This window comes from Candoia aspera, chromosome 3 (genome assembly GCF_035149785.1).
Source record: "Candoia aspera isolate rCanAsp1 chromosome 3, rCanAsp1.hap2, whole genome shotgun sequence".
Classification (NCBI taxonomy): domain Eukaryota; kingdom Metazoa; phylum Chordata; class Lepidosauria; order Squamata; family Boidae; genus Candoia; species Candoia aspera.
Window position 1 is genome coordinate 64,820,989 of NC_086155.1, and position 27,352 is coordinate 64,848,340.

At 39.5% G+C, this 27,352-nt stretch overlaps 1 protein-coding gene across 3 annotated transcripts in view; it reads right to left on the minus strand.

The window, feature by feature from the left end:
• Positions 1-5,894: 5,894 nt before the first annotated feature.
• SSBP3 (single stranded DNA binding protein 3) overlaps positions 5,895-27,352 on the minus strand; it is a 179,372-nt gene continuing 157,914 nt past the window's right edge. For 2 of the 3 annotated variants that reach the window (XM_063297986.1, XM_063297988.1), the window contains 13 exons: positions 24,681-24,761; positions 23,819-23,878; positions 20,674-20,740; positions 20,502-20,578; positions 15,493-15,581; positions 15,307-15,355; positions 14,977-15,012; positions 13,726-13,780; positions 12,076-12,146; positions 11,298-11,376; positions 9,957-9,985; positions 9,450-9,551; positions 5,895-7,886 (listed from right to left, as the gene is read on the minus strand). In XM_063297986.1, coding sequence (XP_063154056.1) covers positions 7,857-7,886; positions 9,450-9,551; positions 9,957-9,985; positions 11,298-11,376; positions 12,076-12,146; positions 13,726-13,780; positions 14,977-15,012; positions 15,307-15,355; positions 15,493-15,581; positions 20,502-20,578; positions 20,674-20,740; positions 23,819-23,878; positions 24,681-24,761 — 825 coding nt within the window. In that variant the 3' untranslated portion in view covers positions 5,895-7,856. The remainder of the gene's footprint in view (positions 7,887-9,449; positions 9,552-9,956; positions 9,986-11,297; positions 11,377-12,075; positions 12,147-13,725; positions 13,781-14,976; positions 15,013-15,306; positions 15,356-15,492; positions 15,582-20,501; positions 20,579-20,673; positions 20,741-23,818; positions 23,879-24,680; positions 24,762-27,352) is intronic. The other variant, XM_063297987.1, reaches the window with a different exon arrangement.

Below are 27,352 nucleotides of genomic sequence, written 5' to 3' on the forward strand. Positions count from 1 at the left end.
AAGGACCTAACAGAAGAAGAAGAGATCAAGAAAAGGTGGCAAGAATATACAGAACACCTGTATAGGAAGGATAACAATATCAGGGATAGCTTTGACGGTGTGGTCAGTGAGCTAGAGCCAGACATCCTGAAGAGTGAGGTTGAATGGGCCTTAAGAAGCATTGCTAATAACAAGGCAGCAGGAGACGATGGCATCCCAGCTGAACTGTTCAAAATCTTGCAAGATGATGCTGTCAAGGTAATGCATGCTATATGCCAGCAAATTTGGAAAACACAGGAATGGCCATCAGATTGGAAAAAATCAACTTATATCCCCATACCAAAAAAGGGAAACACTAAAGAATGTTCAAACTATCGAACAGTGGCACTCATTTCACACGCCAGTAAGGTAATGCTCAAGATCCTGCAAGGTAGACTTCAGCAATTCATGGAGCGAGAATTGCCAGATGTACAAGTTGGGTTTAGAAAAGGCAGAGGAACTAGGGACCAAATTGCCAATATCCGATGGATAATGGAAAAAGCCAGGGAGTTTCAGAAAAACATCTATTTCTGTTTTATTGACTATTCTAAAGCCTTTGACTGTGTGGACCATAACAAATTGTGGCGAGTTCTTGGTGGTATGGGGATAAGTCATCTTGTTTGCCTCCTGAATCTGTATAACGACAAAGTAACAATGGTAAGAACAGACCACAGAACAACGGACTGGTTTAAGATTGGGAAAGGAGTACAGCAGGGCTGTATACTCTCACCCTACCTATTCAACTTGTACGCAGAACACATCATGCGACATGCTGGGCTTGAGGAATCCAAGGCTGGGGTTAAAATCACTGGAAGAAACATTAACAATCTCAGATATGCAGATGATACCACTTTGATGGCTGAAAGCGAAGAGGAGCTGAGGAGCCTTATGATGAAGGTGAAAGAAGAAAGTGCAAAAGCTGGCTTGCAGCTAAACCTCAAAAAAACCAAGATTATGGCAACCAGCTTGATTGATAACTGGCAAATAGAGGGAGAAAATGTAGAAGCAGTGAAAGACTTTGTATTTCTAGGTGCGAAAATTACTTCAGGTGCTGACTGCAGTCAAGAAATCAGAAGACGCTTAATCCTTGGAAGAAGAGCAATGACCAATCTCGATAAAATAGTTAAGAGCAGAGACATCACACTGACAACAAAGGTCCGCATAGTTAAAGCAATGGTGTTCCCCGTAGTAACATATGGCTGCGAGAGCTGGACCATAAGGAAGGCTGAGAGAAGGAAGATCGATGCTTTTGAACTGTGGTGTTGGAGGAAAATTCTGAGAGTGCCTTGGACTGCCAGAAGATCAAACCAGTCCATCCTCCAGGAAATAAAGCCAGACTGCTCACTTGAGGGAATGATATTAAAGGCCAAACTGAAATACTTTGGCCACATAATGAGAAGACAGGACACCCTGGAGAAGATGCTGATGCTAGGGAGAGTGGAAGGCAAAAGGAAGAGGGGCCGATCAAGGGCAAGATGGATGGATGATATTCTAGAGGTGATGGACTCATCCCTGGGGGAGCTGGGGGTGTTGACGACCAACAGGAAGCTCTGGCGTGGGCTGGTCCATGAAGTCACGAAGAGTCGCAAGTGACTGAACGAATAAACAACAAAAAAAAATACTAGATTAAAAGACAACAAACCTCTGAAGTTTGTATATGTTAGTAAATGCCCACCCCCAAAGAAAATACTGTGGAAAGGTTAATTCCAGCAACCACTTTCAAGTACTTGTCCAGCGTTTTTTGCTCCATCACATCTGTTTTCTTCACATGGCTTTGGCATTTCTTGCTGTGATTATTATGGCAGACCACAACCTTGGTTATTTAGCATGTTGTAGAACAATTTGTAAACACAACCCACCAATTCTTATACTACAGGCTTCCATTACTATGGAACCCCAAATTCATCTTCACTGTAACAACCCTTTGTTTTTCCCAGCTATCCAATCTTCATGGCCAAACAACCAAATGCTTCCACAAATTTGAAAATTACTCCATCAGAAGAAAAGTTGAGAGCACCAGGATCTTCTTTCCATGTCTTTTCAATGGAAAAATGAGTTGCTCTTCACGTCGTGTTGGGAAGGGAAGGGAGAGAAAGAGGGAAGAAAGGAAGGAAAAGAAAGTACAAGATGAGAAGGCTGAGGCAAGATTAGCTGTAGGGATTTTGCTAACCATGGAAATCCCAAGAGCTGCATTCTAGCTAGAATACATGGATGAGTGTGAGAAAGAAACAGGCTGCAGAACCTAGACTCTAAGCAAGTAGCTCCCTTAAGATCTTTTAAATGGGAGGTCCAAGATTAAATGGTTAGGAGAAATGAATCAGAGCTACCTTGGGGCTTCAGAGAAAACATCTGCAACTCCATTTAGCCTCCACATGCACTACTAATTGCTGCTTACATTAGATGACCAGATGCTTAGGCAAACCACTGCACTGCCTAAAAAGAACTGAATTTCAAAGCAGATCATCCCAAAGCATGTAATAGTTAAACATAATAACTCAAGCTTGCAAAAGAAGAAAATAAATGCTTGAAGGTACATCAGTGAAGAATAAAAACAGAAAAATTCAAACGTTTAATAGCTCTCTAACCATATACTATGAAGAGGAAGTGTTGTGCTAGTTCTGCTAACTACAAACATAATTCTTTAAAAAAAGATCATAAAATCATAGAGTTGGAAAGGGCAATTTAAGCCAACAAATTCAATTCCCAGCTTAGTGCTGGAGTCCCAGTTAAAGCATCCCCACAGATGGCTGTCAGTCTTCTGCACGCAGTGAATGGGAGCCTAACATCTCTCTGAGTCATTTGATTTTACTGTCAAACAGGTCTTTCTGTTAGATAACTGGAAGTGTATTTTTAAAAGATCACTAGGTTTTAAATAGATACATAGATAATCTTGATCACATATCCAAGAAAGTAACAATTGTAACTGCAAATCATACCCTCAACATTTCAGGAGAAATCCAAGCCTGTTACTCTCTAACTTCAAAAAAACAAAACAAAACACCTCAGGATGTTTACCTCAAGAAAACAGGAGGACAGCAGACTAGTTCATCATTAATAGCTGTAGCCAATCACAGAGCTATGTGTTTTGCATGTAACAAAGGTTTTATATGGTTCTTTTATGAAAACCACCAAGTTGCATTTCCAGAAAACCATCAGATATTGCAAGAAATAGTACTGTCACCAAGTCAAACTGAAATAATTCAATTTCTATCTCTGAAGAATGACAGCCAGTTTAATGTAGAGGTTAAGGCACCAGGCTAGAAACCAGGAGATTGTGAGTTCTAGTTTCATCTTAGGCACAAAGCCAGCTAGGTGACCTTGGGCAAGTCCCTCTCTCTCAGCCCTAGGAAGGAGGCAAGGGCAAACCACTTCCAAAATCTTGCCAAGAAAACTGCAGGGACTTGTCCAGGCAGTTGGCAGGACTTGAAGGCACAAAAACAAAAACAAAACTTCTGAAGGGCATGTACACAATGGTACATAAAACAAACGAACAAAAAAACAAACAAACACTCTATTAAAAAGGCAGCATAAAACAGGAACAAAGTCTTGCAGAGAAATGGATTCTGAAATAAAGTCCTACCATTTAAAAAGAACATTTGCCTTGCAAAAGAACATCATGCTGGAATCAGATACCAAATGGCACACATTGCAAGCAGAGGCCAAAACTGATCTCACTGGTCAAGATGTTTGGCAATGTAGGCATGCTAGATGCCAGGTTCTTTGGGCACCAGACGAAGACCTTTTTAATTTTTTAAGTCCTTCCTTTAATGTAAGAAGCTGATCTGTGATGGAAATTTGGTGTGTGCATGTATTTTCTCCTGTTTATTTTTATTTTTTCAGCTTATTTTATGGGTCTTAGAATTTTGTTTCTAAAGTCACATCTGAAGTGATGACACAAGCATTTACAAAAATAGGAATTGTTCCAGACATGAATTACAAGGAGAAAAATCTGCCTATAAAAAGCACACACCTTGGTTGCAACATCATTACATTAGCTCCACCCATCCCACTTTCTCAGTATGACTGCCTTCCCACTAAGACAGTGAGGTTAGTGTCCTGCCTCTGATTTTCAAAACTAGTTTTGGAACACATTACAAAAATACAGCAAAGTCACAGTCAAGTTTCATATACAGCATTGGAACTTCTGTTCACAAGCGAATGACAGGAATACAGTAATCAATGAAGTTATCTGCAGATAAATCAGGTATAGATAATATATACTATTCATTCTCTGTATGTGTATATACAGCAATGCAAAATGTAATTGATTTGATCTTTAGTTATGCATCCAATTTTCTCCCATCTTGATAGATTACATATAAGTTTACAATTCTACACAGATGTTGGAAGTAGAACTGGGCATAAAATTTCAATTTTTCAGAATTAAAACTTTTTGTAGGTTTCCTTGGAAGGTACATGGAGTTTTTTAAGATTACAGAAATTGCCTTGCAATTGTACAATTGAAATTGTGCAATCCTTGTGAAATCTTGCAAGTGGGAGCATAGAAGATTTTCCCAGATTCTTTCTCCATGCCTAATAGAAGCAGGAAATTATGCACACACACCCCCAAATTATTTCAATGTTTTGCACAACAGATAATGGTGTCTAGTTCAAATTTTGACAGAGCACAATGGAAACTTCTGATTCATTTTAATATCTCAAACTATATGATCTATAGAAAAGAGGGTTAAAATATAGCCTATGAGTAGGACTTGTCTAATCTGCAGAGGTGTTTGTGTCACACGCTAAAGAAACAAAATCTTTGCACATATGAAAATACTTCAAGATACTTGAATTCATTCTGAGATTCTTGCACTCAAAGACCAGAAAGAAGGAAACACACTGAGAATATCAATCTGCCCAGAACTACTATCCTGAGCTGGCTACTCATCAGTTATTAGACGTGACCAATTGTGTGCTTCCCATACTGCTAGTGCTTAACCGGACTCTACTATGGAAGCAGTAGGGCCAAGATAATGTCAAATAATATTTAAAAGTTTCATTGAATATTGTGTGAGAATCCATGGAGAAAAATGTACTTGTTCACCCAATAAACAACTCAAGTTATTAAAGGGAGTCCTACAGACCATGCCAAGCTCAGTCCCTACGTGGCAAGCTGCAGTGAAGTGTATTCATTTATTGTACTGTTATGCTATCACGCTCCACAGGGACATGGAAGCAACTCTGATGCATCGTTTTTAGCAGTCTTTTCACACTTCAAGCAAACTAGCTAAAGATTGCTATGAAGAAACAACTACTGTGGGAGCACACACAACTAAGCTGGATTTATTCTGGGGCTATCCTTGGAAGGTATCAATGTAACAGATGTTGTTCCAATAACCTACAGAAAACCAAAAAACAAGTTTTTATTGGTTTTGTATAATGGTATTTATACAAACATCTCTGATTTACTATGTATTTTAAACTGAAATAGTAAGGTTCAGGTAGTTTCTGAGCAGTAACTATTTACCGGCATATTCATTTTAATGTTCTGTGAATTCTTGGCCAGGATTCACAGAACTATTTTAGAGAATCATCACGTTTTTGTTTTTTGTAAACAGGATACCCTTTGGGAAAGCTGAGTTCTATGTGGTAGTGAATGCAATTTCTGCTCATTTTTAAAAGAAAATGGTTGTTCTTGCTGGATGTGTTGTACTTTAGTGTTGAGAAGGCATCTTACTTGATTCTGAGGCTGTCTAAAGGGAATGTGAAAGTGGATCCTAAAGCTAGCCCACTCACAATGTTTGTGATAGGAATGAAATACATCTTCAAAATGTAGTGGCTTCAAAGAGATCCACAATCAGAATGAGGCAGCTTTCCACGCCAGGGTTTCTGGAATCTCTTTAGCCAGGAGAGAATAATGAACAGCAAGGACGTGGAATCAAATGTTTATATTTATTACAGCATGGGGGAAAAGAGAAAAGATCTTGATTCATCTTTTAAAAACCATCCCAAACCAATGAAGACAATAATTTAGCCATCACTTTAATACAATGAAACCTGCCAGTTATCTCTTAAAAAAAAAGTGTTGCATTAGGAATGGGACAAATCTTCATCTGAAGGTTTATTTTTTTTTCTTTAAATATAATCCTGACTGTAACTGTGAGAATGTCCATTTGCCCACCCCGTCCCCATCGTCTTTCTACAGAAAAAAACACAATTAAAATGCCTAAGAAAAGGGCAAGCATTTCTTTTTTAAAAAATCATTGTCTTCTTAAAAATTACATGGTTTCAAGTAGTTGTTTTTTGATAGTTAGAATAAAAACAAGCCAATGTTTTCCAAAACAAAACAAAAACAAACAGAAAAAGAAACAAAACAACAAAAACCCAAACAAAAGCAAAAGTAAAAAAAAAAAATTCATTAAGGGGTGCGGAAAAAAGACAACCCTTTAATAAAACATTATCAACAGATATCGTACACAAACTACAATGTATAATAATTACTTTTCCTTTCCCTCACTTAATTTTAGAACCAGACTACAAGGTAAGAAAAAACACTGAAACAAGATACAATGTTCTCAAGAATCCGCACAAAGGTAGGTAAATCCAGGGGAAGATAATATTTTACATAATATGAAATACATAGATCAGAAGTGAAGGGTTTTTTTTCTTTTATATAAAACAAAGACCAGCTACAAGGGAGTGTAATGTACAGAGATCTCAAGACTTGCGAGTTTCACTATACATGATATGCTTTTCTGTAGTCACCTCTACCATGAGAAGGTAAGATTTAATTTTTTTAAAATTCTGCTTTTAATTACAGAGTGAGAAGGAGGGAGGGAGAGAGAGCCTACAGAATAGCAAGTATACAATTTAACAACAATAATTACTTAAAAATATCTCCATCCAGTTCCAGAGCATATACAGTGAAACCCTAGTAAGATCACATCATTTCATTAGAAAACCCAAACCCAAAACAAAAATGAAAACAAAGCAGATGTTAAGAAGTTTGCACTCACAGTTTTTGAGTCCTAGGTCAAGTTTTTAATGCCTTTTCTTTTTATTTCTGGTAGATTGACACCATCCCAACTTAAAAAATAATCCCAAGTACCCTAACCCTCAATACCCCACCCCCAGGAATTCTGACATTTTCCAAGTTCTGCAAAAGGGCAATTCATAACAGTATTTCTGGAGAAGGACAAGCAAGGGGGCTAAAACAGTGCATGCCACAGTCACAGATATACCCAAGATCACAATTAAACTTTTGGAGGGTGTGATCCTACAAGGGAGCCAGCTGCATCACAACTGAGGCAGGGGAAATCTTTCCCACTCAGATCTTCTTGCTGAAGGAAGGGTTGTGCTGCAAGACACCAACCTAAAAGGGGAGGGGAAGCAGGGGGAACGGTCTTCTGAACAAAACCCACCAATTTATAAAAAAAACTGTCCAGTTTTATTATTATTTTTTAATGGCTACAGAGACAACATGAGATTTCATATCTAGACTAGCTTCCTTGCGTAGCACAGCACAAACATACAAGAGGTTTAAAAGAATAATCAAGCAAAGGAGGCTGGAATTGGGTGCTAGAGGCTTCCGTTTGTTTCCAAAAAATGAACAACAAAAAAAGTGTCATATACATATAATAAATCCTTCTGCAGAAGAAGGATCTTGTCATGTCTTGAAATATTTTAAAGATTTGTCCTTCATTGTTTTATGGAATAAAAAGTTCAGCCTTTTTATTGCATGAAACTAAAAATGAGGGCTGGATCCCCGGCTCTGAATGTCTCCCTGCCAAACACACCTAGCTTTGCTTCTTGCATAATTTCTTGAGATCCTCCAAAGGGCAGCCGACTTTTTCTTTATCCTGGAGAAGAGGATGTGGGGTGAGGGAAGAGGGAAATCACACACTCATTGTCATGCTGGGAGAATACTGGGTGAGGAGGGGAAGGGGGAGAGAGAAAGAAAGAAAGAAAACAAACCACAGAGTAAGAATGAGGCAAAAATGAGACCAAAATGCTAACTAAGGTGCTAGGTAAGAAAATGGGGAAAGGGACATGGGCGTACTAAAACCATAAAGCTTCCTAACTGGCTTCAAGACATCACAGAGAGAAATATGTTAAAGGCTAATGGTTTGGGACATAAACATTCCCATTCTTTATCTCTTATTGGCCAACAATGATGCTTCAGGTGGAAACCCCTGCAGTAGAAAACAAGCGTCGCTGTTTTTACTATTTCTGTTCTCACACGTATACAATGATAAAGACTCTCAAGTACATATAATACTTTTAAACTTTATCTTGCATATTTTTGCATGAAACAAATTACACTAATCTTGAAGCCGTTTCTTTGGTTGTTGACCAGCATCCCTGTCTTGCAACTATGTTCTATTTCATATTAGCACTACTGGCAGAACCAACTCTCTCCGCTCCTTCTACCATCAGGGATGATTTTCAACATGTCCATCCATTCAAGAAGATATAATATAGTTGTGCTTTTCTTCTTCTTCCAGTGTCCTCATCAAAAGTTTGATTCTAAGTTCCTCCTGGTAGGACCTATCATTGATTTACAGGTAGTCCTTGACTTTCGACCGTTCATTTAATGACGGTTCAAAGTTATGATGGCCTCATAAAAAGTGCTTTACAACCTGTACTCGCACTTACAGCCGTCATACCACCCCTGCAGTCATGTGATTGCAATTTGGGTACTTGGCAGCCGGCTCACGTTTATGACCAATTGCAGCATCCTGTGGCCACAGTTTCCGGCACAAAATGTCCATTGGGGAAGCTGGATTCACCTGACAACCACCGTAAAAATGGTTGTAAAATCAGGTCCAGTCATGCACAATGACTTACAATGAAAATTCTAGTCCAAATTGTGGTCATAAGTCGAGGACTACCTGTATGTTACTTTGTAAAAAAAAAAAAAAAGTATGCAGATACTGCAATTTATGATTAATAATAATGGCAATGATCTTCCTATATTGAAAGGGTCTCTATGGTCAATATAAAATCTATCCAGAAGTTGTCAGGCAACAGTCTCTCTCTCTCATGCTCATACAGTACACACGTTTGCTGTACATTCAAGCTCTGAGAGCCACGCACATTTCTTTTCTGTTTGCCCTCTGGCATTAATATTGTTTCAAAGGAATTGTCGATATTTCCTTATTTCTTTTAAATGACTTATGGTTTCCATTGTCTCCATTTGGAACCATTTATCCTCCTCTTGTACAGAAGGTATGCTACATCCCAGCATCATTCTGATTACCTTACTCTGGATCCTTTCCCAGATCCTTTCTATCAGCCCCCATGTCATACTTCCTTGATTTTTTTCCTCACAGCATTTTCATCTGCTGGTGCAAGAGCACCCTCGCACTGCCAGCCATCATATTCCGCACATAGAAACCATTCTTCCCCAGAAAGAGATTCCAGGAGCCTCGAAAAGCTCTGAGGTTCAACCTCAAGGAGCGTAAAGAGCGGGTCTAAGAATGACTCACGTTGTCATTTTGGAAGGAATGGAGGAAGTTGCCTCCCAGTTCACCATCATCTCGTGGAGTGCCCGGAGGATTGCTAATGCCACTTATGTTGTTTGGAGAATTCTACAGTTAAAAAGAAAAGGGAGGGGGGAAACGCACAGGCCACACACACAAACACACACACACACAAAGTGAGAGAGTATCTTTCAGCAATGGGTACACAAGCAACTCTAAGAAAATACATTGTCCTCGGATGAGCAAAACAGAGCTAAATGTGAAGCTTGTGCGGAGAAGGAAAGTCCTGCACTGCACTTTAGGACTTAAAAGGGATTGAGAGCAGAAGGATCCTCATCTGCCAAGTCAAGAGGAGAAGCCTGCTAAACCTCTGGCAAACTAAAAAATGTGGGCTGGAGGATGAGCACTTCCTCCCCACTTTATCCCATGGTGTCCTGTAACCCTAAATTTGCCCTTTAATACAAAAACAGCAAGAAGCCCCTCCCTAATGATATTAGCAAAATACTGACTTACTTTTGGAAGTCCATCAATGTCTCCTGACCCTTGGAAAGAAGATTGGGATGGGGTGGGTGGGGAGGAAGAGAACGGCAGGCTGTTAGTAGAAAGGACTTCACTTCCCTCTTCTAAATCAACATTTCCCCCAACTAGTATCAAAGCATTTAGATCCTGAACCTACATGCAGAAAATAAGAGGCTGCTGCAAGATGTAGGGCCGGGCCTTCTGGGAAGCAGCTGGCAGTACATTAGTGAGTTGCAGGTCACAGCTGGGCTAATGCAAACCTCTTAACATTTGCCTCCAGAAAGGGACATGCTGGGGGAAGTCTTAGCTGCCATTCCTTTGCATGGAAAACTCCTGGGAGCAGAGCCCAGCTCACCTTCCTGCCCAGCACTAGAGTAATGGCCTAATCGAGTTGCTACGGCCTCAGCTCCCTCCTGTGAGCTTTGTGACACTGATCGAGATGGAGTACAGCACCTCGACTTCAGCAAGATGTATAAGGCAAGCATAGGAGGTTAATGGGTCTTTCTGCTGCTTTAATTAAAACACACACACCACAGATAGGTTCATGCTGCTGCTTCTCTGTTATCTATCAACGGGAGCCGGGCGAGCCTGTGACTAGCAGTGCCTGTTTTCTGGCTAATTTTCTACGCTGCAAGTGTTTAAGAATGGCAAGGACATTGGGTTTGCTGATTACGGACACAGAGCTAGTCATTTCTGGAAACAAGGAGGAATTTTCCCCAGAAAAACCAAGGCACAGAAAAACCCAAACCATCCATCGACCAATGAGAAAGCCCTATAGGTTCAGATAACAGAGCATCAGCTGCAGAAGTTTGTAGAATATCAGAGCCTGTCTTAGTGTTGGGCCTTTTAAACATTTCCTGCAATACCCCTGAGTATATCAATACCCCCGAGAGGTATCATAGAAAAATAAAACGGCAGTGGTCTGATGCCCATGTTGCTGGGTTAGGCTGTGGATGGGTGGGGACAGGGAAAACAAAAAAGCAAGAAAGCACATTGGGCTGAGGAACTATGGAAGGAAGCAGCCTGCTAAAGCAGAAGTGATATGAGAATAAAAGGCTGTCTCCTGGACAGGCCTTACTGAAGCCTGAAATTGGCTGAGGCAAGCATCTAATTCTCATCTCTGCATTCTGAACAATGTCCTACTACAAGACCTTCTCTCCTAGGTTTCCACAACTCACTCTGACTTTGGAATGATTCAGCCTCCTTGTAACATACATGTAAGTTGATTCACTGATTGTGTGTGGCTTACCCAATCAGCAATCCCCACAGAAGCAACTTCTATTAAAAGACAGAATCCTGCATGACTTTGCCCTGAATATTTTTTGTTCAGCTTACCTAGTGAGCCATTCATGTGATGGGGCTCCATCCCACCCATGCCTCCCATTGGGCCATCTGATCCAGGCCCCATTGGGAACTGAGGGAGAAGAAAGAATGCATCAGTTATGATTGATCATTTGTATTGTAAAATACCACTTAATTGATTACCTTATGTACTAACAGCTATAATATTCACAATGCTAATATGCTCTGCAAACCACGTTTTCTAAAGTCTGTTACTTGAAAAAAAAGTTTCAAATCTGATAGTTTCAAAGAGAGAACAACTAGTTGTACCAAATTCTATCAGTTCAAAATGTGGTAAAACACCCAGATTTTTAATATATTGGATCTTATTCTATCCCCACCAGACAGCTACCTAAACTTGGAAGAAACTCAAAGGCTCTCTCAAAGCTGAAATTAGCACTGCCTTGAAGAGAGAGTAGAGCAACTGCATATATTTTCTAAAAATCTAGGAGGAAATCTTCAGAACAACCCGATAATTAGTTTCAACTAAATGTGCAAGACAGACTAAGGTTCAAGCTGTGTTCCTTTTAAAAACAGCCCACTCTCAGCAATGCATGTGATGGTCTTGACCAGAACCACATGAATGCTACTATTTTAATAAGCATAAAAAATTAACAAAGTCCTGAAGAGTTAATCACTTTTTAATGGTTTGTTTTATTTCTATTTTGTAACAAATGGCTGAAATCAATTAAACTGCTTTACCCTCAACTGATGAAGTTAATTATGATTTGTTATGGTATCTGATATGTAAATTATTAGAAAGCAGACTTACATTCGACCGACTGCCTCCAGGCGGTACAGGATTAATCATTGTGTAGATGTTGTCACTTGAATTTGTCGAATCTGTAGAACAGTGAAACCCACTAAGTCAGGGTGATTAATTCATTTCTTAATTAAAACAAACTCATGCCACTTGAACTCATTCTTTTGAGTTTTATCACCTAAAATTCTCTCTAAGTACCACCATTTTCTGGCTAATTTGTATTTAATGAAGATTCACAAAGTTTTTAATCACAGAAATTCAACTGTGAAAAGAAGTCTGCTACTAACCAAGGATCTTGAAGCTTTCTTGCTACGAGAGATGAAGAAAGATAATTTTCTGCCATGTGTCACTTAGCACCTCAAAATTAGCCAGTGCAATTATCTCACTACACCATCATCTTTCTTCTTCTTTTTGAAAGAGGAGTAATATTTATCATTTTATGTATTATTTTCCCCAATAAAGCAAGAACCTAGATTTTTAGTGTGCGTAGCAGGTGGAAAGACCCAGTCAAGCTGTAGAATACAAACACAAAGATTTATAAGCAGGCCACAGTAACAGAATGAAAAAAGGAGGGAAGATTTGTGCCTGAATTAACATGTGGTTTTATTATGATCTAGTAAGAAATGTAGGTCAGAGTTCTCATAAAAATGCAGGAGAGGAAAGCAGTGGTAATATCACAGCGTAGCTCCGCCTCTGCAGCTGTTGGTCAGTCCTGTTACACGCAACAGGGCCTCCTCCTCTGAGGGTCCCTTTCTACCCTTTCTTCTTCCAATTGACGCTCACAGTGTGTACTAAATCAAACTTCAGTCCTCTCAGAATATTCACCACAAATACACTCCCTTCTCCTCCCTTTACTGTAAGGCAACCAAAGGCCAGGAGGGGTTTTTGGGGAGACACGTGGAGAGAAAGAGCACTCAACGTGGGGAACACCATTGTGCGAAGTGGCATTCAGAAACTGCTGTGCACCCTCTGTATTGTGAATCTGAAAGCAGGATGATGTTTCCTGACTACAAAACATTTCTCTGTAGACAATCCCTGGCAATAGTACTGGGAAAGCCCACAAAATTGGAATATTACAGCCTTAACCACATTAGATATAGGGAGTTTAATAGGGTTTATTTTACATTTTTCCTCTAATTCTTTTGGGATCTGTAGAGAAAAATTTCACTTAGTTTCTACAAATCACCCAGACACGTTTTACCTTGGATAAAATGTTTCCCCAGGATGGGAAAAAAAAAGATGAAATAAGCCTATTCTAATATGTCAAAATGTATTAGAAATTATTCATCAAGGGAAGCAGGGCCATCTTCCACTCTGCTTGCCAAGAGCTTGACGCTGACTGCAAACGGTCTTCAGATGAACCCAGAATGGCCATGACACAGGTGGACCCTCCCCTACCTCCCTTTGTCTAATTCCTATTGGACAGCTGCTCCATGCTTTAAGCCTGACAGAACCCAAGCCATCAGTGCTGGGCTGGAGCGAGAAGGCAGGCAGGATTATTTTCCTTTGATTATTGATTGTGTGCAGCTGTTCCAAAGCAAACGGGGCATCAGCACCATGCAAATTGTTACGTTGTCACTTTCCATCAAGGCCAACAATGAAAGAAATTATCCATCTATTCCACGCTGCCTTTCCCCTGTTCTCTCCCCCGCCCCTTACCTGCAGGGCTAGGCATGATGGGTGTTCCAGGAGGACCTCCGCCACCAGGGGGCCCCTGTTGACAAGATTAAATACACATCAGGAACCACTGTGATAACATAGCCTGCAATAGGTCAGCCAGATCCTGCTGCTGTCAGCAACAATGTCTCACCTTGGTATTCAGCCAAGCATTAATCTCCTGCTAAAACCTTTGATGCACCCTTGTAGCCAAAGTACAATTTCTTTGTTTAAGCCTCAGGAAAAATGAAGGTTTTACTGAGAGATAGTAAGGGTGCTTCCTTGCAAGATGCACATACTTAGTCTATCTGTCAGGGAAGGAACAGTAGAAGGGGGCAATCTTTTCTATAACCTTCACATCTACAGAAGTTGCAACGATAACTGGGTGGTTTAGAACACTGTAACTTGTTGTGTAAATGTGTTAATTTGATGGTCTAATTCCAGCCCAATTAAGAACACAGCTGTTAATAATTCTGACTGCAACCACTCTAAGATAAACTAACACTGGAGCATCACAAGCACTGCATCATTCATAATGCTGAGGGTTAGCAAAGGTACTTCTTCCCATACTTTAGGGGCATATTGACTGGAGAAGTGACTTTCTCTCCATCTTACGCTAATCAGCATCTTATCTTTCAACATGCTTTATACACCATGCTTCCTAGAACAAGCTGTGTTTTCCCCAACTGGTTCACACAACGATGGGTGCATTACCCCTCAGGAGGGCAAACAATGCAACACTTATAACCTAACCATAATCTAGCTGCGTATTTGTGAATACAAGTATCCCTATAACTAGTCATCAAGTGTACTGCCACTTCATGACATGGGCTAGGTTATTTCCTGTGCCCAGTTGTCTTGGCCTGTCCCACCAGATCTGACACAATGGATATGCTCTGGGTCCCTCAGTGAAACAGTGTCACCTGGCAGGCCTAGGAAGCATGTCTCCTCTGTCATGGTGCCTGTCTTATGGAACAGCCTCCCCCCAGAGATAAGGATGGTTCTACCCTGTTGGCCTTCCAGAAGACCACAAAGACCTAGCTTTTCCCTCAGACACTGGGGCTGGGATGTTAATGGAGTTCTTGTTTGCGTGTGCGACATCTTGGTGATAACGTTTCTTAGTAGGGGCCTTCACTTGGGTTTTTAATTGATCTGGATTATATCTTACGTTTTTTTTCTTTGTTTACTGTCCACTTATTAGATGGGCAGCTATGTACATTTGTTTAATCAATTAATTAAAAGATAGGAACTTACCACATATGTACCAGGTGATGAAGAAGAATATGGGATCTGTGAACAAACCAAAGTGCACACATCACTTTTTTCAGAGGGACCTTTTGACAAGGGAGGGGTTCAGAACTACTGCTTTTAAACATGCTTAGAGGATAGGACAGCTGCACAGAAGGAAATGGAGGATATCCCATGTCTCCTGCTCAGGATGACACCCTACTGAGAAGACAGAGCAAGGGATGCAGCATGTATTTAAAGGGGGATGCAGGAAGGAGAATTAGGCAGCACTATGGGAAACTAAATTCCAAGGTCCAAGTGATGGAGGATAAAGGCATTCCACAGAAGAACACTTACTGAGTTAGCGCTGTTGGGGTTGGGCCATGGTCTACCAGCTCCTGGACCCCTGGAGTTCACGAAAAGAAACAAGCCTTTAGCACACACACGTTTACTCAAGCCTAAGCAGAGAGTAAAACAACATTCATTTCCACATCAAATGAAAGGTACATCAGTCAAAAGCCAGGAGCATGAGAAATGCCTTACATGTTAATCCCAGGCATGCCAGGCCCTAGAGAGTTGGGTGGAGGTCTCATTCCGCCGCCATAGTTCTGCAATGATAACCAAGGATCAGTCTACCATAACGAGAAGGGAAACCGGAGAAGAAAAGAGAAAGGAAAAAAAACAAACAAAAACGAGAGGGTTAGTTTGTGAAAATGAACTTTAATTAAAAAAAAAAAGATGATGACAATGAACATACAGGTAAACTTAGCAACTTCAAAAAGTGAAACAGGGCTGCGGCAACTCTCATTTTGCTGTTTGACTGGAAAAGATTTTTTAAAAATCTTGAAAGCCACCAAGTTTCCATCTCTTACTAGAAAATATACTAGGAACGCCCATTGGGCAAAAGCTTCTGGCACTGCCCAAGGTGTATCAAGGGAGTAACCTCACCTGGAAAATATGTAAGATCTAAGAAAGTAATTCAAACCAAAAAAGAAACAAACCAAATGTAGTTTGTTCCTTACACATGAATCCAAACAAGTAGGAGATGTAAAATAATTAGATTACTTGCTTGGGGTGGGGCGATGGGTTGTGGAGAGACTGATGTGAAGAAGCAGAACATGAGAGAGAGGTGGGGTGAAAGACAGACAAAGAGAGAGATTAATTCTGCTTTAGGAAATACAGGGTAATGAGCAAGCAGTGGGTTTGCCCAGGAGGAGGTGTTGACAGCACTAAAGTGTGTAGCAGGTTTGTAAAGAAAGAGCATTCCTTTCTCCCAGAAGTCTGTCTTCAACAACAATAACAAAGAGCAATGCTGATCAAGTAGCATCAACCGCATACATTTTATTTCTTAAAATATGACAATCATGAAAGACATAAAGGAGTTTTCAGGCCAGAGAAATGACTTTATGTGTCTATTAATATGACTATACAAAATCTTAAAATTAGAGCATTTAAATCTTAAATGTTAGAGCAGCCCTATTTAAATTCAATTCTACATATCCAAATGTCTGCTTATTCCAATCTTCCAGATATCTGTCTTCAACAAAAGTCAACATAAGTTAGGTATAACAGTGCTCTATCTAGTTTGTTTCGAAAATGGGTCCAAAGGAGGAGGATAAGATAAGATAAGATAAGATAAGATAAGATAAGATAAGATAAACTTTTACTGTCATTTCACTATACACCAAAGTGTACATTAAAACGAAATTTCATTGCATTGGCTCAAGCAATAAAATAAGAATACCATTATTACTACAATATGTAATATACATTCAAAGGGAGCAAATCCATCATGTTTGTGGGTAACATGCAAGACTACTGTTTAAGAAGCAGCAATGAAAAGGCAGTCATGGTTGAAGTATAAAATGTGAGAGGTATGAGTCAACTCACTCCTGCTACTTGGTTGACTACTGTATCTTACCCATTGCAATGTTCCCTATGCAGAAATTGCAAATGCTATTGAATGAGCCAACCAGCCTGCTGATGCACAGCCGAGGATTGCATGATACACGTACTGAAAGATCTGCAAAGGTTGCGAATTACCAAATGGGGTATTTTTCCCATCAAGTTGTCCTAACCAAATAAAGCCACAACCACAGTTATGCTTATAATTAGGAGGTAAAACACAATCTATATTCCTCGGAGGGAAACAGACTGCTTGGCTGAAATATTAAACACACACACACACACACACACACAATCTAACAGTCGATTACCACCTCCACTTGATAGTAAGATTGGGCAGGGATGGGGGACAACTTTTTCCTCAACATTTTATCTTTTACTGGCTGGAACAGAGACTTATACTACTCACAAAGTGGAACAACTGCAATCAGGAAGAAAACAATTTGCTCCCAGCAACTTGCTCATAGCACATACTGTACATGGAAAAGCACATTACAGGTAGAAAATTTTTCTCTAACATTCACACAAGGCTTCATAAAGATATGGTGCAATCACACTTGCCACTTACAATGGCTAAATGAGATGCCTACAACTCCAAAAATACAAAATAAAGCTACCTCTAATATGCAGCTTCATCTTGATGAGCAGCACCTGGTTTGCCTGAGATATGCAGTGAATCCAGAACCTTTCATGAGGCGGTCTTTGTTTGGCTGGTGCAGTTATTAGAAATGCAAACTTTTGTGATGGTATATGAGGGACTATTAAGAGCTTTGAGGTCACTAAGAGTTCCAGATCATTAAACCAGACAAAAGAGCACCTGGAATCTAGGTTTGCTTGGAAATGCAATCCCCTTTTTCTCTTTCCTGGAGATATGCGGCTTCAGTAGGTTCTCATTCTTTACTGGGCACCAGTATTGTTCATATACTTTTTCTTCATATGATATACTTCCCAAAATAGATTCAAATGCAATGTTCTTATAATCAGAACTGATGTAGAAGATTTATCTATATGCTCATAGGGCACCTATTCTAATTATTGTATCCAAATCACTGCAAAAATAAGACTTCAGAGATTTAAGAGATATAAGAAATAAGATTTCAGAGCAAACGTGCTCATAAACCTATCTAAATTTATCTGCCTCCTTCTTCAAATCTAGATACACTTCTGTCTTTGCCTATGTCTATCTAGTTATCACTAGTCTTACCCTGACAATAATTGGCTTAAGTGAGTGCCCTCTCTCTTATTCTGTTTATTCGGGTAGAAGTAGCAGGGCCATGAGTGCAGGTCTGATTGAATCAAGAAGAGCAAAATGGTAAGGGAGTTTGTAATGCTCAGTACTTTTGCTGCAGCAGCAAATACAGGGAATATCACAGGATATTAGTTGATGCATGCAATTTGCAGCAAGAAACCAAAATGTATTCTCGCATGTTTTCCTTCTAAGATGCTATCCAATATTCTACAAGATTACAATATCAAATTTGCTGGAATGGATTAAGAAAAATGATTTTCCAAAGGCTATTAGCCAACTTTCCTTAGCAAATGGATACTCTTTCATATGCTCATTTTCAGGGAGGCATTCTGAGCTGGGGTGCTTATAGATGGTTCCTGCTTGGAGGAACACAAACATACTGTTTCTTTTCTATTTCCAGGCTGCTCTCACTGTAATTCGCCATGATGACTAAACTGTTCAAATTGTGCTCAGCACTAGTTTAGCAAAACCACAGTTAGAAAGATTCAGGTGAGGCAGCAAACCATGAAGTGAACAAGGGAACTCTTATGAGAGGCAAGGAAAGGGTGTGCAAAGCTGCAGTATATTGTTGTCCCTCCATATCTGAATTGAGATACCAACTGAATTCACACACAGCGGTAAGCTTTGATAATTCAGTGAGGTACAAGTTGGTGAGTTTAGAAAACATGTTATATATAAGGTGGGAATCATCATCATCATCATCATCATCATCATCCATAAACTATGGTTTAAGTTTTAATAAGTAAGATCTTTAACATACTAAGCAAAAAATAGGCAAGTAAAAAAACACATTTTGGCTGAGTGCAATACTGAATGAGACACTATTCAAAGGAGACCCCAGAAGAAAGGGTACTTCCAACTGAAGGTGACTTATTTACACTGCTTCATTAGAGTGATGTCATCATCCACTTTTAACTCCCCATTGCTTCTTTCATTTCTTTTCCTCACACACAAAAACCCAAAATAACATAACAGGAGCAGCATGTATTTTGATTGGCAGCACTATGAGTCCTCTATCTAGAAGCATCCTTAAGTGTTCCTCTGCAATGGTGTTGATGGGCCACTATGTACCGCAGTGCACATGTAATAATGTTTGGAAGCTGGACATCTCTTGCCTCCAACCTATGCAGTGAGGATGATTTTAGCATGCCTCTGTTCCTGCTGGAAATGCAGGAGAACATAAATATGGCTGCAAAATTCTTCTAATCCCATAATTGAATGCTACAGAAAGACTTCATGTTGACCAGTTTTCCCAAATGGTTAGATACATACTGCAGTAAGGAAGGATGGTCTGTAACTATCTAAAACCAAAGAAAAACCTGTCTGAAACTGTAACATGGCAAGGAAAAGACAGATGTTTCAGCTTGGCAGATTGCAGGAAGAAACTGAGAGACCAAGAAGATGGCAAGAGAGAACCACAAGAAGCTGCAAGCAGAACAAAGAGTTTTGCATCATCCTCATAAGACAATAAATGAACAGACTTCTCAATCACTTGGTATAGCCAAGGGGCAAGCAAAAAGTGGACTCAGTGGGAAAAGATGACTTTCACCTCTCTTCACCAAATGATTTAACCTCTGAAAGTTTGTCAATATGGATTTGTAAACCATTGGCCTAGGTAATTATCCCTAACAGAATCCTGGGGGCACAAATAAGTACACCATACTATAACATTTTATCTTCAAACAAGAGCTCTGTAGGCAGCTTAGAAACCTATCCAGATTCTTGAGGTTTAAACATAATCAGAACTCTAGAAAGCAGAACTTAAGAGTGATTTGGTTATGAAAAGTATTGTTTCAATCCACCTACTCTTCCTTTGTCTTCCTGCATTTCTTCTCTAGAAATGTAGCAAAGGTAAAGTATGTGATTTTTTTTTTTTTTAAAAAAGAGGCAGCTGGGGAAAAGCTTGCTGAGTGGGGTCTATGTGTCTGCCCCTGCTATAAAAAAAATGAGGTAAATCAAAATAGACGAGACTGCAGCAAATTTAATTATTAACACTGATTCACTGAAAGACATGCAGCATTCTATCTGCAGCCTCTTCTCTTCCCACTTTGCACCAATATTATCATTCCCGAGTGGGAAAATCCCAATGAAATAGAAGTTTGCCTAGATTAAAAAGCAAAAACAGAAGATGGGGAATAGGTGGGTGCGTGAAGTACGTGATAGGGGAATGTTCGTTTTTGAAACCCTAACTAGATGTTGGAAGGTGGGATTTTTCCAGACATATGTAAACACACTAATGTAAAATGCATTACCGCTAATGGTAGAGAGAAAAGGGCTTGGAAGGAATGGAAGTGCCTCTGGAGGCTGCTTTTATGATGTTTTGCTTACTAACTTCACAAAGTAGCATGCATAACGCTTGGCACTGGACAGGATAGGAAGTGGTCTGCCCAGGTTTTACCTGTGGACCTGGGCCCATAGGTCCCATTCCTCGAGGAGGATTCATCCTTTGCATTGGCCCACCCATGTTGGGATGCCCTAGTGAGAGAAGAGACAGGAAGATGTTACGCAATATTATGGAGAAGTAAACAAGGAGTAGAAGGAAAAGCCAAGGCAGCCTCAACATCTGTTACCTTGTTGTCGTGTAGGGTCCATGGAGTTGGGCAGCAATGGCTGTGTACCAGGAACACCTCCTGGAGGCTACAAAAAAGGGAAAGAAAGCTGACAAAATCTAATACATGATAAAATTATGGATACCCAATACAATTAACATTGTCTTTTCTATATTAACTAGAACTACAGATAGATAATACTTTATTTCTAGTTATGATACCCTCGTGCTAAATAATGTAGAACTTGTCTTAAATCAGTATTGAAGTTAAACCATTGGATGCTTTTTAAATGCCAAATGCAAGGGCCTGTGAATTGCTTGGAATCACCTGAGACTGACATTGTTGAACATGGGTGTATATAAATCTGACCCTTGGGAGATGAAGTTTTAAAAGCTGGGATGAGGAGGTTGTGTCCCTTCAGCTACTGCTTAAATTTGACCCTCAGCATTTCTATAATTTGCCAGGCAACTGTCAGGGCCAGCCCAAGAATGACAAGTCAGTGCATTCAAAACTCCAGTTCTTTATTTGTTCTCACCATACAGAGAGAATCTTGCCAGACTAAAGCTACCCTAACTAACCTAAGGGGAAATAACTGGGGAGACTCTAGGGCGGGGCCACCCTGAACTTCTTTACTTTCCCACCAATGCTGTCCAGACTGTGAGTCCTCCTATCTCCTTGGAATGCGCTCCCTCCTTCCTGAGAACCAGCGGAAGCGCTGAAATCCACCACAGCAACCTGGGGCTCCTGAGAATTCAGGAACATCTGGAGATCCACAAGTTCTTGAATCCTTCTTTACATACTGAGATTACCAAATTGGACCTCAGTACATTTATTTAACTAGTTTCCAATTAGTTTCTCTTTTAGATTAAGGCGACTTCACAGTAATTTTTTTCAAGCTTGACTTCTTACAAGGTCCATTAATATTATCAGTAAATAACATGAATATCTATTTCACATGGAGATGTGCAACATGCAGTTGGGGAAAAAGGTTCTTCCTTGTCTCCCTTCAAAAAGAAATTGGTTCTGTTCAACCACTTGATAAATGCAGGTTGCTTCCAGAATGTGCTCTAGGTAAGCAGTGGACCTAACTTGGGTACCAAGTTAGTATGGACAGTTGTAGAAAAATTACACAGAGCAGGCTCAGCAAGCCTCTTTTTCAGAATTGAGCTCAGAAGTGCTTTTAACAATAAACAGTCTCTCTTTACAGCCCTTGGCCAAATGATTTAGCTTGAAATTTAGAATGTATGCACAAACTGTACAATCCAGGAAGCCTCACTTCCAAGCTCCAACTTGTTCATTATTTTAGGCTTTCCAGAAAATCAATTTGTAGAGCACTAATGCGTGATTACCCATATGCTAAGGGGAATCCAGAAGCCTTCCAGTTAGAATTTTAACTGCCATTTTCCCCGAATCAAATGACAGTACTTTGACATTGATAAATAAAACTTTCAACACTTTTCTGGCCCAGTTTGGATATAACTTTAATCCAGAAGGGAACATGACTGATAAATACTATAGATACCTATTGGATAGCATCTGTAACTTCAAACAGGCATAGGCAGACCCATCCCCTGTGTCCTATGATTTTATATATTTATTGTATTTTTTAATGCACAGTGTTTCCCCGCTATATGAGGCAAGCAGAGAATTATTTTTAAGTAGCAGAGTTCATTCGCAGCCCTGAACAGCAGGAAGGCCATATTGAAAGCACTTCCCCTCCCTCTCTCTTTTAATACGCTAGCTCTTTGTAAATTGTATATTTACTCTTCCTAGAACAATTTTCCTTGGAGTAATCAGTTGTTGTTCCCTGCCTTCTTTTCCTCAACTCTATCTTGTCTCTCTTCACCATCAACAAATATCATTCCCTTACCCATAACACAGTGACAGGATGCTTGGGATAAAAGAAATAAGAAACTAAAAATAAAATGAAAGAAAGGGGATTAACTCTGATCACTGCACTGTGAGCAATTATAGACAGATGTCTTGAAATACAGCTCCCCTGTCCATTGCTTGTGGCTGATGGGAATCATAGTCCCAAAATAAGTTAAGGGCATTTGAGTGCCTGTATTAAGGTCACATTTTGCAGGACAGTTTGGTTCTTGCCAGTGGGAAAGAAAATTCTACTGTACTGGAGATGCCTTCCTTAGTACACTGAGTTGTAGCTTTACCTTTGAATAAATATGATCTTTTATGCTCCCTTACTTATTTTTCAGAGGCAGCTGTGTTGAAGAGTTTGGCAGGATTCACGCTTATTTAAATGTAACCAATTTATTCACTGATTCATTTATATCTGAACAGATTGATCAACAGTTAAAAATTTGACAATCATATTAATCTATTTTTGCAGCTGTCTTTCAAAGAAGACTAAGTTTACTAATTTCACTATTACAGACACACTGAAGAAAGCAGTAGTAGTTTACCCCATGTTACATTCACAGCAGACAGAACAACATAGAAACGCTTTATTCTGAAGTCAACTACTGCTGGCAAGTGCATTCTGTGTGATGCCCCCTCCCTTACATTTGTTTGAAGTAGCAAGAGTGCTCAAATTATAAATCACAACAGCAGGCTCAGTATAACTAAGAATATTTAAATTTGAAAACATGCAAAGGATGTGTTTAGAAGATGGCTTGTTCTTATAGCCGTAACATTTTTGAAAGGTGCATATGACCAGAGTATATAGTTTATAAATCTTTCAACAGCTTCTGAATACTGGAGAAGAATAGCAGGAAACTATTCCCTTATGAATTTATAGCCCCTGTGCAAAGCAAAATGCTGTATTTGTGCTCTAGTCTCTTAGAACAATTTCAAAACAGATTTTACTACTATTTGCTGTGTTATTATCTTAAAGAAAGACCCCAATAAAAACACAAGTGTAAATATTTTCTGTGACCAAGGCAGTTTTCTGTATATCTTTTATACTCTAGTTTGCATGAATCCAATAAAGAATTTGGCTATATATTATACTTTTTTAAATACTCTAAGCCCCATGATTTTTATATCTATGGATTTATATTTCTGCCAGCAAAAATTCACCTGCAATGGAACATGGTAAATGTAAGAAAAGGTAAACATTTTATCAAAATTTGTTTCTCCTCCCATTTACATACATCTAAACCTGAACAGTACTGTAGAAAATATCTGGACTTAGAGGCTAATACAATACCTGGTTTCCCATTCTAATGGGGGGCCGTGGGCCTCCTGCGTATCTTGGTGACATAAAAGGCTGTAAGCATATAAAAATAGTTGAGTGGCAATGAATGTTTAAAAGTGGAAGTCAACATTATGCTCTCGTGTTGGTGAATGCACCTCAAAAATAAGCCTATTGTGTTTCTCTCTCACATACACTACACACACACAAACCAAACATTTCATTAACTGAATATTTTGTGAGGCAGAGTCCAAACCAAACCAACAATAAATTCAACACCCTGTATTCCAGGCAACGTATAGTTTAATTTGACGAATATACAGTATACAGAAGCAAAACTCTAAATAAAAAACTCTTGGTAAATAAGTTTTTTGTTTCAAAGTCTTTGGTAAGTGTGTGTATATGTTATATAGCTTAAACTTTGGCAGTTCTAGATTCAGCTGTTAAAATTAACACAAAATGTCTGTACTGGATTTTTTTTATATATATAGTTTGCTAAATGAAAATGAGGTTTAGGAAGGGCTGGGTTTAAAATATTCCAATGACAAGTTGTAGAAGCAAGTTCTTAAACCATATTCAGAAAAAAGAATAAGAATTATATTTGCATGTAAATTAGCATCCGTGAAATGGGAAGCTGTTTTCTAAACTAACGTCAATAAAACAAGTTCAACCCAGAAAAACAGACGTCTTAATGGAGATGGAATGAAACAAACATTTGGGGCCCACTGCTGGAGTGGATATAAATCTGCAAAGCTACTAGAACGATGCTGGAGCCTCATATAATGAAATCAGTGGGGGGAGGGGGGAGATGACCCCCACATGCTAAAAAGCTCCACCCAGAACACATGTATCACCAGAGAGACCTTCAAGGTTTTACCTGACTGTGGGGTCCCATCATGCTGTTGGGGTTGTGAGGTGGAGGCTGTGCATGTGGCGAGGGCTGAGAGCCAGGCGGTCCCTGTGAGATTGGATAGAAGGTGGTTACAGGTCAGGTACATCATTGTGAAAGAAAAGAATTGGCTTAATAAGTTGATAAATCTGGCCAAACAAATAGTTTGTTTCTATGTAGTACTAATTGAAGAAGAATGGCTAAGCACATCAGAGAAGCTTTTAGACTAGAAAGAAAGGAACTGAAGAGGATTGGGCAATAGTGAACAATTATTCACTATTGTTCAATATTGCCCAATCTATTTTGGTCCCCATAACTGCACATCCCTCTTGAAAATGCCACTGTAATTCCTCTAACAACACTGACATCAGGCAGCAAATAATAACCTAACATTTATTATTTAGCCACATCTCATTTTCAAGGTTTGTCTTAGAATTCTGAGTAATTGATAGAATGGGATCCTTTGGTAATTGCAATATTTGGATTAGAAACCATTAATGAATATCCTGCTGTAATGTCACTTGGCTCAATGCTGGAGCTACACTGTTCACAGACAGCTTAAAATAAGTACAATGTGTAGCAACACATAATTGGTGAGCAAACATTTTTATTGCCATACCTTACTAAATGCAAACTGTGATCTCAATTAACATAATATCTCCAACATGCCTTAAACATTCCCTTGTCTAGACTCACTGGAAACTGCACACATTGCATCATAGAAACATAGCATGTCCACCCACTCTGCCCTGGTATCTGCCCGCAATAAAACATGCTTTTCCCAAAGTATGTTAATCAGACATTTTGCCTAAGTAAATTTGCTATGATGGTATGAATCATGATGCAGGTTTGGACAACACAGCTTTTCTATCTGAAGAAAATACCTACTGATACAAATCTCACTTTTCCACAATATTGGATCACCAGTAAATACATTTGATTAAATATTTGAGGAATGCGTAAACAACTTGTTCACTCACAATCCTGTCATAGTAAATTAGCATTTTATTTTCACTTGCCATGCAGCTCACAGGAGGAAAAAACAAAGAAAGAGAGGGTGTTTAAATGTATTCCTCTGCTTCAGAGAACTCTAATCTAGGAATCTGCTAGCAAATGAGCAGGGGTGCTTTAAAATAATGTCTCTATATTATTATCTACATAGAGACGTACAGGTAGTCCTTGATGTACGACCATTCGTTTAACAATGATTCGAAGTTACAATGGCCTTTTACTGCCTGTAAAGCATTTCCCAACATTGGAAAAGGTCGCATGACCTCCTGAAGTCACATGATCTCATTCTGGGCCCTTGGCAACCGGCTTGCATTTATGACTGGTTGCAGCATCCTGCAGTTACGTGATCGTGTTTTGCTACATTTTTTGCGGTTTTCCGGCAAAAAGCGCCCATTGGAGAAGCTGGACTTGCTTAACGATTACCATGAAATGGTTGTAAAGTCAGGTCCAGTCACATGGTGACTTGACTTATGACTGTAATGACTTACAATGGAAATTCCAGTCCCAATTGTGGTCGTAAGTCGAGGACTACTTGTACAGCAAATGGGAAAAGCATTTGTTTCAACCCAGAACAAGCCCACTGTGCTCCAGAGGTTCTTTCAAGCCACCTCAAGCCAGGCATGGTTCAGCAAAAAGGAAACATGGAATGCTTTGGTTGTTCTGAGTTTCAAATCAAACAAAATCCAGGTGGGGCAAGTAAGTAAAAGCTGATCTGCACTGCCTTCTTTCTCATCTTGGCAGCTCCCAGTGAGGCATATAGCAGCCCCCCGCCCCAAACGTCTCAGAACCTTCCCCCCCTCCCCTCAACGGCCAACGTTCTTGGCTTTTTCACCATTCCCTCCTTCTCCCAATCGACCCAACCCTCTTCTGCCTGGAACAGAACAACCCCTTTTCTTTACTTGCACATAGCAAAACGCCTGACATTTTTCAGTTCAGAGACAGATCACCCCCAAAAAGCTGTTCCAAAGAGTTCATGTACAGAACCTCTTATGCGTGGAGTGGTTTGCATATGTCTATGCAAAACTACAGCACAGCCCTTTCAAGATTTCTGCCTATGTTCCTTCACCCTCATTAACTATTCAATGATCCAAATAAACTTTTTTTGGCTAGTGATTGGGAAGGTACTATATTTCCTTGAAAAATAAAAAAAAATGTTTGTAGTTTTAGCTCAGTAATGCTACAAGTCCAGGCTGGTTAGACTTTATCCACTTCCAAAACTTTGAACTTCTTTTTTGAGTGAGGTCTGAAACATGAATACCCAAATTCATGCTATGAGGTACACATGTTGCTTGTTTAATTTTTTGTTCTCTCAAATAAAAACAAAATTGTAATTAATCTGGAAAGCAAATACAATTTGTAAGTACATTAGGAGAAGCAGCTACACACACTTCAGGAAGAGCAGAGGAACAGATGTTCTATACCTGCCATGTTAGTAATTTCAACAAGTGTTCGCCTTCTAGCTGCTGCCAGCAATGGCACGGTTTGTTACCATGAGCAATTTTCTTAATTAACAGACATTAATTAGCCATTTAGCAATTTTGCAAGCATTTGTTTAGCAGCTTTCCTAAACATGAATACCACTGTGATAATGGTACTGATTAGAGGATCCCCTAATTAACAGTACAGGGAAGGAAAATTGAAATCACATA